Source organism: Bubalus kerabau, chromosome 6 (assembly GCF_029407905.1).
Source record: "Bubalus kerabau isolate K-KA32 ecotype Philippines breed swamp buffalo chromosome 6, PCC_UOA_SB_1v2, whole genome shotgun sequence".
In the NCBI taxonomy this organism is placed as follows: Eukaryota; Metazoa; Chordata; class Mammalia; order Artiodactyla; family Bovidae; genus Bubalus; species Bubalus kerabau.
In genome coordinates, this window is record NC_073629.1 from 1,060,021 (window position 1) to 1,072,393 (window position 12,373).

Consider the following 12,373-nt stretch of genomic DNA (forward strand, 5'->3'; position numbering starts at 1 on the left):
AACTGAGAAGACGCACCCGTTATACACCCAGAAAACCGAGTGGCAGGGACAGGGTAGGCAGTAAGTCGCAGCCTTCAACTGGGGGTGACTGCACTCGCCAAGCACCTGGTCACCTGAGCTGCTTGGACCTGGGAAGGGCACAAAATGCCAAAAGGCCCAACCAAGTCTGCACCTTTGTAGAGTACCCGAGAACCTGAACCTGAGCAGCTTAGACCTGGGGACTGCATGCAACCCTGGGCCTGCCTCAGACAGTTCCCCAGCAGAGCAACCTAGAGCCTGAACAGTGTAGATTGGGAAAGCACACACGCTGTGAGCGGGGGCAAAACCAGTGTGGCCGAGACATTGCAAGCACTCCCCACACACCCCAGTGATATTTGTTTGCAGTGTTCCTCCCTCCCCACAGCACAACTGAACAAGTGAGCCTAAAAAAAGTGACCACCACCACCCCCCTTGTGTCAGGGTGGAAATTAAGACACTGAAGAGACCAGTAAACAGAAGAAGCTAAAATAAACAGAGGGAACCACTTTGGAAGTGACAGGTGCAATAGATTAAAACCCTGTAGTTAACACCAACTACATAGAAAAGGGCCTATAGATCTTGAGAAGCATAAGCCGGATCAAGGAACTATCTCAAAATGAACTGACCCCACACTGTCCACAACAGCTCCAGAGAAAGTCCTAAATGTATTTTTACTACTACCATTTTTTAAATTGAAAAACAAGAAAAAAATTTTATTTTTAAGTCCCTTATTACTCCTTTAGTTTTCATTTTTATAACCTACTATTACCTTGCCAAAAAAAACACCCTATTTTTAAAGCAAACTTCATATATATATATATATATATTATATTATATTATAATTTTTGTTACTTTGTCCTGTTTTTTTTTTTAAATATTGTATTTTTGAGAATCTAACCTCTACTTTAGATATTTAATTTTTGCTTCTTGGTATTTGTTATCAACTTTGTACCTATAAGAACCCAATCTTCAGTACCCATTTTTACTTGGGAGTGAGATCACTGGCCTGATTGCTCTCTCCACCTTTTGACTCTCCTTTTTCTCCACCAGGTCGCCTCTATCTCCTCCCTCCCCCTTCTCTTCTCTACCCACATCTGTGAATCTCTTTGCGTGTTCCGGGCTGTGGAAAACACTTAGGGAACTGATTACTGGCTGGATCTGTCTCTCTCCTTTTGATTCCCCCTTTAGCCCTCTGGCCACCTCTGTCTCCTTCCTCCCTCTTCTCTTCTCTGTGTAACACTGTGAACATCTCTGAGGGATCCAGACTGTGGAGGGTACATAGGGAAGTGATTACTGGTGAGCTTGTTCTCGCCCCTTTTGATTCCCCCTGTTCCGCTCCTGGTCACCTCTATCTCCCTCCTCCTTCTTTTTTTCTCCATGTAACTCTGTGAACCTCTCCAGGTGTCCCTCACTGTAGAGAAACTTTTCATCATTAACCTAAATGTTTTATCATTGGTGCCGCATAGATGGAGAAGTCTTGAGGCTACTGTAAGAATAAGACTGAAAACCAGAGGCAGGAGGCTTAAGTCCAAATCCTGAGAACACCAGAGAACTCCTGAATCCCAGGAACATTAATCGATAGGAGCTCATCAAATGCCTCCATACCTACGCTGAAACCAAGCACCACCCAAGGGCCAACAAGCTCCAGAGCAAGACACACCATGCAAATTCTCCAGCAACACAGGAACATAGCCCTGAGCTTCAATATACAAGCTGCCCAAAGTCACACCAAACCCACTGACAACTCAAACTCATTACTGCACACTTCACTGCACCCCAGAGAGAAGAAATCCAGCTCCACCCACCAGAACACTGACACAAGCTTCCCTAACCAGGAAATCTTCACAAGCCACCCGTCCAACCGGACCCACAGCGAGGAAACTCCACAATAAAAAGGAACCACAAACTGCCAGAATACAGAAAGGCCACCCCAAACACAGCAATATAAACAAGATGAAAAGGCAGAGAAATACCTAGCAGGTAAAGGAACAGGATAAATGCCCACCAAACCAAACAAAAGAGGAAGAGTTAGGGAATCTACCTGATCAAGAATTCAGAATAATGATAGTGAAAATGATCAAAAATCTTGAAAACAAATTGGAGTTACAGATAAATAACCTGGAGACAAGGATCAAGAAGATACAAGAAAGGTTTAATAAGGACCTAGGGCTTCCCTGGTGGCTCAGACAGTAAAGCATCTGCCTGCAATGCAGGAGACCTGGGTTTTCGATCCCTGGGTCAGGAAGATCCCCTGGAGAAGAAAATGGCAACCCACTCCAATACTCTTGTCTGGAAAATTCCATGGATGAAGGAGCCTGGTATGCTACAGTCCATGGGATGGCAAAGAGTCAGACATGACTGAGCAACTTCACTGGTTCACTAGAAAAAATAAAAAAGAGTCAATATATAATGAATAATGCAATAAATGAGATCATAAACACTCTGGAGGGAACCAACAGTAGAATAACAGAGGCAGAAGATAGGATAAGTGAGGTAGAAGATAGAATGGCAGAAATAAATGAAATAGAGAAGAAAAAAGATTTCAAAGAAAAGAGGACAACCTCAGAGACCTCTGGGACAATGATAAACACTCCAACATTCGAATCATAGGAGTCCAGAAGACAACAAAAAGAAAGACCATGAGAAAATACTTGAGGAGGTAATAGCTGAAAACTTCCCTAAAATGGGAAAGGAAATAATCACCCAAGTCCAAGAAACCCAGAGAGTCCCAAACAGGATAAATCCAAGCCAAAACACCCCAAGACACATATTAATCAAATTAACAAAGATCAAACACAAAGAACAAATATTAAAAGCAGCAAAGGAAAAACAACAAATAACACACAAGGGGATTCCCATAAGTATAACAGCTGATCTTCCAACAGAAACTCTTCAGGCCAGGAGGGAATGGCAGGACATACTTAAAGTGATGCAAGAAAATAACCTACAGCCCAGATTACTGTACCCAGCAAGGATCTCATTCAAATATGAAGGAGAAATCAAAAACTTTACAGAGAAGCAAAAGCTGAGAGAATTCAGCACCACCAAACCAGCTCTCCAACAAATGCTAAAGGATCTTCTCTAGACAGGAAACACAGAAAGAGCATATAAACTCAAACCAAAAACAATACAGTAAATGGCAAGGGGATCATACTTATCAATAATTATCTTAAATGTAAATGGGTTGAATGCCCCAACCAAAAGACAAAGACTGGCTGAATGGATACAAAAACAAGACCCCTATATATGTTGTCTACAAGAGACCCACCTTGAAACAAGGGACACATACACACTGAAAGTGAAGGGCTGGAAAAAGATATTCCATGCAAATAGAGACCAAAAGAAAGCAGGAGTAGCAATACTCATATCAGATAAAATAGACTTTAAAACAAAGGCTGTGAAAAGACACAAAAATGGGTACTACATAATGATGAAAGGATCAATCCAAGAAGAAGATATAAAAATTATAAATATATATGCACCCAACATAGGAGCACCACAATATGTAAGACTAACGCTAACAAGTATGAAAAGGGAAATTAACAATAACACAATAATAGTGGGAGACTATCACACCTATGGATAGATCAACTATCCATAGAAAATTAACAAGGAAACACAAACTTTAAATGATACAATAGACCAGTCAGACCTAATTGATATCTATAGGACATTTCACCCCAAAACAATGAATTTCACCTTTTTCTCAAGTGCACACGGAACCGTCTTCATTATAGACCACATGCTGGGCCATAAATCTAGCCTTGGTAAATTCAAAAAAGTTGAAATCATTCCAAGCATCTTTTCTGACCACAATGCAGTAAGATTAGATCTCAATTACAGGAGAAAAACTATTAAAAATTCCAGCATATGGAGGCTGAACAACATACTGCTGAATAACCAACAGATCACAGAAGAAATCAAAATATGCATAGAAACAAAATGAAAACACAACAACCCAAAACCTATGGGACACTGTAAAAGCAGTGCTAAGGGGAAGGTTCATAGCAATACAGGTTTACCTCAAGAAACAAGAAAAAACTCAAATAAATAACCTAACTCTACACCTAAAGCAACTAGAAAAGGAAGAAATGAAGAACCCCAGGGTTAGTAGAAAGAAAGAGATCTTAAAAATTAGGGCAGAAATAAATGCAAAAGGAACAAAAGAGACCATAGCAAAAATCAACAAAGCCAAAAGCTGGTTCTTTGAGAAGATAAATAAAATTGACAAACCTTTAGCTAGACTCATCAAGAAACAAAGGGAGAAAAGTCAAATCAACAAAATTAGAAATGAAAATGGAGAGATCACAACAGACAACACAGAAATACAAAGGATGATAAAAGACTATTAACAGCAATTATATGCCAATAAATGGACAACGTGGAAGAAATGGACAAATTCTTAGAAAAGTACAACTTTCCAAAACCGAACCAGGAAGAAATAGAAAATCTTAACAGACCATCACAAGCACAGAAATCAAACCTGTAATCAGAAATCTTCCAGCCAACAAAAGTCAAGGACTAAACAATTTCACAGCTGAATTCTACCAAAAATTTAGAGAAGAGCTAACTAACACCTATCCTACTCAAACTCTTCCAGAAAATTGCAGAGGAAGGTAAACTTCCAAACTCATTCTATGAGGCCACCATCACCCTAATACCAAAACCAGACAAAGATGCCACAAAAAAAAGAAAACTACAGGCCAATATCACTGATGAAACTGAAACAAGCCACTCAGTCATGTCCGACTCTTTGCAATCCCATGGACTGTAGCCTACCAGGCTCCTCAGTCCATGGAATTTTCCAGGCCAGAGTACTGGAGTGTGTTACCATTTCCTTCTCCAGGGGATCTTCCCCACCCAGGGATTGAACCCAGGTCTCCTGCACTGCAGGCAGATGCTTTACCGTATGAGCCACCAAGGAACATGGATGCAAAAGTCCTTAACAAAATCCTAGCAAACAGAATCCAACAACATATTAAAAAGATCACACATTATGACCAAGTGGGCTTTATCCCAGAGATGCAAGGATTCTTTAATATCCGCAACTCAATCAACGAAATACACCACATTAACAAATTGAAAAATAAAAACCACATGATTATCTCAATGTATACAGAGAAAGCCTTTGACAAAATTCAACATCCATTTATGATAAAAACCCTGCAGAAAGCAGGAATAGAAGGAACATACCTCAACATAATAAAAGCTATATATGATAAACCCACAGCAAACATTATCCTCAATGGTGAAAAATTGAAAGCATTTCCCCTAAAGTCAGGAACAAGACAAGGGTGCCCACTCTCACCACTACTATTCAACATAGTTTTGGAAGTTTTGGCCACAGCAATCAGAGCAGAAAAAGAAACAAAAGGTATCCAGATTGGAAAAGAAGAAGTAAAACTCTCACTGTTTGCAGATAACATGATCCTCTACATAGAAAACCCTAAACACTCCACCAGAAAATTACTAGAGCTAATCAATGAATATAGTAAAGTTGCAGGATACGAAATCAACACACAGAAATCCCTTGCATTTCTATACAGTAACAATGAGAAAACAGAAAGAGAAATTAAGGAAACAATTCCATTCACCATTGCAATGAAAAGAATAAAATACTTAGGAATATATTTACCTAAAGAAGCAAAAGACCTATATATAGAAAACTATAAAACACTGGTGAAAGAAATCAAAGAGGACACTAACAGATGGAGAAATATACCGTGTTCATGGATCAGAAGAATCAATATAGTGAAAATGAGTATACTACCCAAAGCAATCTATAGATTCAATGCAATCCCTATCAAGCTACCAATGGTTATTTTTCACAGAGCTAGAACAAATAATTTCACAATTTGTATGGAAATACAAAAACTTCGAATAGCCAAAGCAATCTTGAGAAAGAAGAATGGAACTGGAGGAATCAACCCTCCTGACTTCAGGCTCTACTATAAAGCCACAGTCATCAAGACAGTATGGTACTGGCACAAAGACAGAAATATAGATCAATGGAACAAAATAGAAAGCCCAGAGATAAATCCACACATCTATAGACACCTTATCTTTGACAAAGGAGGCAAGAATATATAACAGAGAAAAGACAATCTCTTTAACAAGTGGTGCTGGGAAAACTGGTCAACCACTTGTAAAAGAATGAAACTAGAACACTTTCTAACACCATACACAAAAATAACTCAAAATGGATTAAAGATCTAAACGTAAGACCAGAAACTATAAAACTCCTAGAGGAAAACATACGCACAACACTCTCTGACATAAACCACAGCAGGATCCTCTATGACTCACCTCCCAGAATATTGGAAATAAAAGCAAAAATAAATAAAAGGGACCTAATTAAAATTAAAAGCTTCTGCACAAGAAGGGAAACTATAAACATTTTAATTCAGAAATGTGAAAGTTAAGATATATGACTTCCCTGGTGGTACAGTGGATAGGAATCCACCTGCCAATGCAGAGGACATGGGGTTGATCCCTAGCTGAGGAGATTTCACACACCATGCAGCAACTAAAGCCCATGTGTCCAAAAGACCCCAAATGGCCAGAGCAATCTTGAGAAAGAAGAATGGAAATAGAGGAATCAAACTTTCTGACCTCAGACTATACTACAAAGCTCCAGTCATCAAGACAGTATGGTACTGACACAAAGACAGAAAACAGAAATCAAAATAGAAAGGTTGGAGATAAATCCATGCATCTATGGACACCTAATCTTTGATAAAGAATTAAAAAATATAAAATGGAGAAAAGACAGTCTCTTCAACAAGTGGTACTGGGAAAACTGGTCAACTACATGTAAAAAAATAAAAGTAGAACACTTTCTGACACCACATACAAAAATATACTCGAAATGGATTAAAGACCTAAATGTGGACCAGAGACTATAAAACTCTTAGAGGAAAACACAGAATACTCTCCAACATAAATCACAGCGAGATCCTCTGTGACCCACCTCCCAAAGTAATGAAAATAATAACAAAAATTAACAAATGGGACCTAACATAAAAGCTTTTGCACAACAAAGAAAACTATAAACAAAGTGAAAAGACAGCCCTCATAATGGGAGAAAACAATAGCAAACGAAACAACTGACAAAGAATTAATCTCCAAAATATACAAGCAGCTCATGTAGCTCAATACCAGAAAAACAAATAACCCAATCAAAAAGTGGGCAAAAGACCTAAACAGACATTTCTCCAAAGAAGACAGATAGCTAATAAACATCACTCATGCTCAACATCACTCATTATTAGAGAAATGTAAATCAAAACCACAATAAGGTATTATCTCACACCAGTTAGAATTACTGTTGCTGTTTTTCAGTCACTAAGTCATATCCAACTCTTTGTGATCCCATTGACTGCAGCACGACAGGCTCTTCTATCCTTCACTATTTCCCTGAATTTCTCAAACTCACCTCCATTGAGTCAGTGATGCCATCCAACCATCTCATCCTCTGTTACCTACTTCTCCTCTTGCCCTCAACCTTCTCCAGCATTAGGGTCCTTTCCAATGAGTCAGCTCTTTGCATCAGGTGGCCAAAGTATTGGAGCTTCAGCATCAGCCCTTCCAATGAATATTCAGGGTTGATTTCCTTTAGGATTGACTGGCTTGATCTCCCTGCTGTCCAAGGAACTCTCAAGAGTCTTCTCCAGCACCACAATTCAAAAATGTTAATTCTTTGGCACTCAGCCTTCTTTTCGATCCAGTTAATTTTATGTTCCAGCCATCATCAAAAAGTCTACAAACAATAAATGCTGGAGAGGGTGTGCTGCTGCTGCTAAGTCGCTTCAGTCATGTCCGACTCTGTGTGACCCCATAGATGGCAGCCCACGAGGCTCCCCAGTCCCTGGGATTCTCCAGGCAAGAACACTGGAGTGGGTTGCTATTTCCTTCTCCAATGCATAGAAGTGAAAAGTGAAAGTGAAGTCGCTGAGTCTTGTCCGACTCTTAGTGACCCCATGGACCGTGGCCCACCAGGCTCCTCCGTCCATGGGATTTTCCAGGCAAGAGTGCTGGAGTGGGGTCCCATTGCCTTCTCCGGGAGAGGGTGTAGAGAAAAGGGAATCCTCTTACACTGTTGGTGGGAATGCAAACTGGTACATCCACTATGGAGAACAGTGTGGAGATTCCTTAAAAAACCAAGAATGGAACTGCCATATGACTCAGCAACCCCACTGCAGAGCATATACCCCAAGGAAACCAGAAGTGAAAGAGACACATGTACCCCAGTGTTCACTGCAGCACTATTTACAATAGCTAGGACATGGAAGCAACCTAGACATCCATCAGCAGATGAATGGATAAGGAAGTTGTGGTATACAGACACAATGGAATATTACTCAGCTATAAAAAGGAACACATTTGAGTCAGTTCTAATGAGGTGGATGAACCTAGAGCCTATTATACAGAGTGAAGTAAGTCAGAAGGAGAAAGACAAATATTGTATATTAATGCATATATATGGAATTTAGAAAGATGGTACCAACGATCCTACATGCAGGGCAGCAAAGGAAACAGAGAGGTAAAGAACAGACTTTTGGCCTCAGTGAGAGGAGTGGGTGGGATGATTTGAGAGAATAGCATTAAAACATATATAGTGCCATATATAAAACATATAAGCAATGCAAGTTTGATGAATGAAGCAGGGTACCCAACGTCAGTGCCCTGGGAATAGGATGGGGAGGGAAGTGGAAGCAGGGTTCAAAATGGGGAGAGGTGGGGGGACACATGTGGCCGACACTATGGCTGACTCATGCTGATGTATGGCAAAAATCATCAAAATACTGTAAAGTAATTATCCTCCAATTAAAATAAATACATTAGTTTTGTTTTTTAAAAAAGCCCTTGTGCCACAACTACTAAGCCTGCACTTTAGAGCCCACAAGCTGCGACCGCTGAAGCCCGTACGCCTGAAGCCTGCACTCTGCAGCAAGAGAAGCCACCATGCACCACAGCAGAGAGCAGCCCTCACTCAGCAGAAAAGCCACAGAAAAGCCTGCGTGAAGCAACGGAAATGCAGCACAGCCAAAAACAAATAGATGATAAAAAAGAAACTTCATTAACAAAAGGAAATTAAGCTATAATTTTTATTCAAATTAAACAATAAACAAACCACAAAGTAACCAGATGGGCCTACAAAAAAAAAAATGCTTTGCTAAACTACAAAAAAAAATGCTTTGCTAAAGTCTTAGCGATATGCTAAGACTTGTGAATTTTATAATGGATGTTAATAAGATGTATCCTATATTCAAGTGAAACTCTACATGACATCATGTTAACACTGTGATTTGAAGTGAGTCATATTTCTAACCAATAGCAAAGATGAAAGAAGTTAATTTTAAACAAATTCACAGTACTCACAATTTTCACACTCAGGCTTGAAACTCCATGATCATGAAGTTCATCCTCAAATAGGAGAACTTCTTCAAAAAACTTAATCTGTTCTCTGGCTTTCAATTTCTCTGTATCTATATGATCTGTTGTAGGTACAACCTGAAAGAAAAAATTTAAGAATGGGCACATAAAAAAAATTAAACAGTTTTCCTACCAATATTTTCTGCATACCCAGAGCATGGTTCTAAATTTTGATTTTATAGGTAGACACACAACATGAGATATATACCTTGTCACCGAAAAACAGAAAATGTCCAATATTATAGCTTCACAGCACATACAGTCAAAATTCATCATCTTATTCAAATCATGAAATAGGACACAGTAAAATCAACTGCTCTTGTGACTATGAGAAAATTAACTATCTGAAAATTAGTCAATGTGATGAATAAACTACTACTATCATAGAAGTTCAAAGCAGTTTGGTGCTATAAAAGTCTACTTATAAGACATTTTTTTGCAACTTAAAAAAAATCTTTCCTATAAGAATGATGTTACATAGTTTAGATCTATCTCCAAGTCTACAAACAAAAGTGTTTTAAATATTGAGATAAATAAGAACTTTAGAGAAATTTTAAGGGAAACTCCTAGCATTCCAAAGAGCTTTAGAAGATACTGGCTATTTTTTTTTTAAGTATTATTGTACAGCTGCAAGACACAAACATATATAACCCAACAAAAGCACCAACAATCTCAAGGTGGGTCACGTCAGTAATTCACTAAATCCAAGTATCTCCTAACGTAACATGAAAGTATGGTTTGTGATACTATTCAATACTATATTCATTTTTACTATAAAATGTTCAGCTTTTCAACTCTTTAAAAAAGCTGTATCATGAATAAACACAACAAAGCAATGCTGTCAAACTATAAGTATTCGGTATATGGTAGCTATTATTGTACTTTACTTAGAAGCTGTGAATAGGTCATTTTTTTTTTCATTCAAGGACAGAATTAAGAAATTTAGAGTAGCTTCAGAAAACTGGATAAGAATTAGAAAAATATGATAATGGATGTCTAAGTGATTACACAGACTTTGTAGGAAAATGGTTTTAGCTCCCTATTAAGTAATGCAGAGGAGGAAAGGGTGCTATGAAAGAACCTGGCAGTTTAATTCCCAAGAGGTGAAAAAAATGTCCATAGTTCTTCCATGTTTACTTAGAGATGATATTTTAGCTCTCTACAATTTTATTTCAACATCCAGCAGACATGATACCACAATGGAGGTGAAACTAAAGGGGGCGGAAGGACGGTGAGGGGTAGGGATAGGATTTAGGGCATATGACCAGTGCCTTGCATCACCTGCATGTTTGTGATCTATTTAAGACAAAGGTCCGTGCCTCTAGGACCGCCTAAGAGCATAAAACTTTAGTTAGTATTAAATAAATGCAACTTTTAATTCCTTACTTCTTATTTAGTTTTAGTTCAAAGGAACACATTTGAAAGATCCTCCTTATAGATACATCTGATTTCCAAAAATTAACCATTACATCTCGTTAGTAAATGGCCATTTCACTAATATTTCAAATAAGCCTTCAGTAAGTGATTGGTGAACATGAATCCATCCATTTTGCCAAGTGAGTTCTCATAAAATGAAACAGAAAGACAAAAAATAATTAGATAACACGTGGATTAGGGAAATTCATTATATTTAGCTTAGCTATATACTATTTTCTTCATTCATAAGGAAAAATATGTTTAAAACTTTACATATCTCAGCCTTTTTTCTTCCTCAACTCCACTTATCTCCTCTCTAAACTCAAGCATCTGAAGAGGTAAAACAGTTAAACTTAAGAGATACTGAACATTTCTGGCTTCTGGCATTGTCAAAATAAATAATCTAGACAAACTTTCTTGCTGAAAGTGAAAGGTAAAAGTGAAAGTCGCTCACTTGTGTCAGACTCTTTGTGAGCCTATCAACTATACAGTCCACGGAATTCTCCAGGCCAGAATACTGGAGTGGGTAGCCTTTCCCTTCTCCAGGGGATCTTCCCAACCTAGGGATCAAACCCAGGTCTCCCGCATTGCAGGCAGATTCTTTACCAGCCAAGCCACAAGGGAAGCCCAAGAGTACTAGAGTGGGTAGCCTATCCCTTCTCCAGCAGATCTTCCTGACCCAGGAATCGAACTGGGGTCTCCTGCATTGCAGGCAGATTCTTAACCAACTGAGCTATCAGGGAAGCCCAAGTAACCTAAAGGCAATTTAAAAAGCTGGATGAAAAAAAAAAACTTCTTAAAAGCATTATACAGCCAATGAAGTGAAGAAGGACTGGACTGAGATCTGGAAGAGGACTGGAGTCCAGAAAAGTGACACTGTTCAGTCTTCACCAGGAGCAGAGGCCTTGGAGAATTCCTTGCCCTGCTCCCAATTTTGCAAAGACTTCTCAAAGTGCTACAGTGGATCCACAACTTCTTATATTACAGGCCCACTAAGCTAAAGGCAAAGGAGAAAAGGAAAGATATACCCATTTGAATGCAGAATTCCAAAGAATAGCAAGGAGAGATAAGAAAGCCTTCCTCAGTGATCAATACAAAGAAACAGAGGAAAACAATGGGAAAGACTAGAGATCTCTTCAAGAAAATTAGAGATACCAAGGGAACATTTCATGCAAAGATGGGCACAATAAAAGAAATGGCATGGACACAACAGAAGCTGAAGATACTAAGAAGAGGTGGCAAGAATACACTGAAGTGAAGTGAAGTGAAGTCGTTCAGTCGTGTCCGACTCTTTGCGACCCCATGGACTGTAGCCTACCAGGCTCCTCCGTCCATGGGATTTTCCAGGCAAGAATACTGGAGTGGGTTGCCATTTCCTTCTTCAGAATACACTGAAGAACTATACAAAAAAGATCTTCATGACCCAAACATCCAGGATGGTGTGATCACTCACCTAGAGCCAGACATCCTGGAATGTGAAGTCAAGTTGGCCTTAGGAAGCATC

General features: G+C 39.0%; 1 protein-coding gene across 3 annotated transcripts in view; it reads right to left on the reverse strand.

Moving 5' to 3' along the window:
• The window catches only part of TIPRL (TOR signaling pathway regulator), a 63,603-nt gene that overhangs the window by 33,311 nt on the left and 17,919 nt on the right, over positions 1 to 12,373 (reverse strand). For all 3 annotated transcript variants that reach the window (XM_055587156.1, XM_055587155.1, XM_055587157.1), the window contains exon 4: positions 9,400 to 9,531. In XM_055587156.1, coding sequence (XP_055443131.1) covers positions 9,400 to 9,531 — 132 coding nt within the window. The remainder of the gene's footprint in view (positions 1 to 9,399; positions 9,532 to 12,373) is intronic.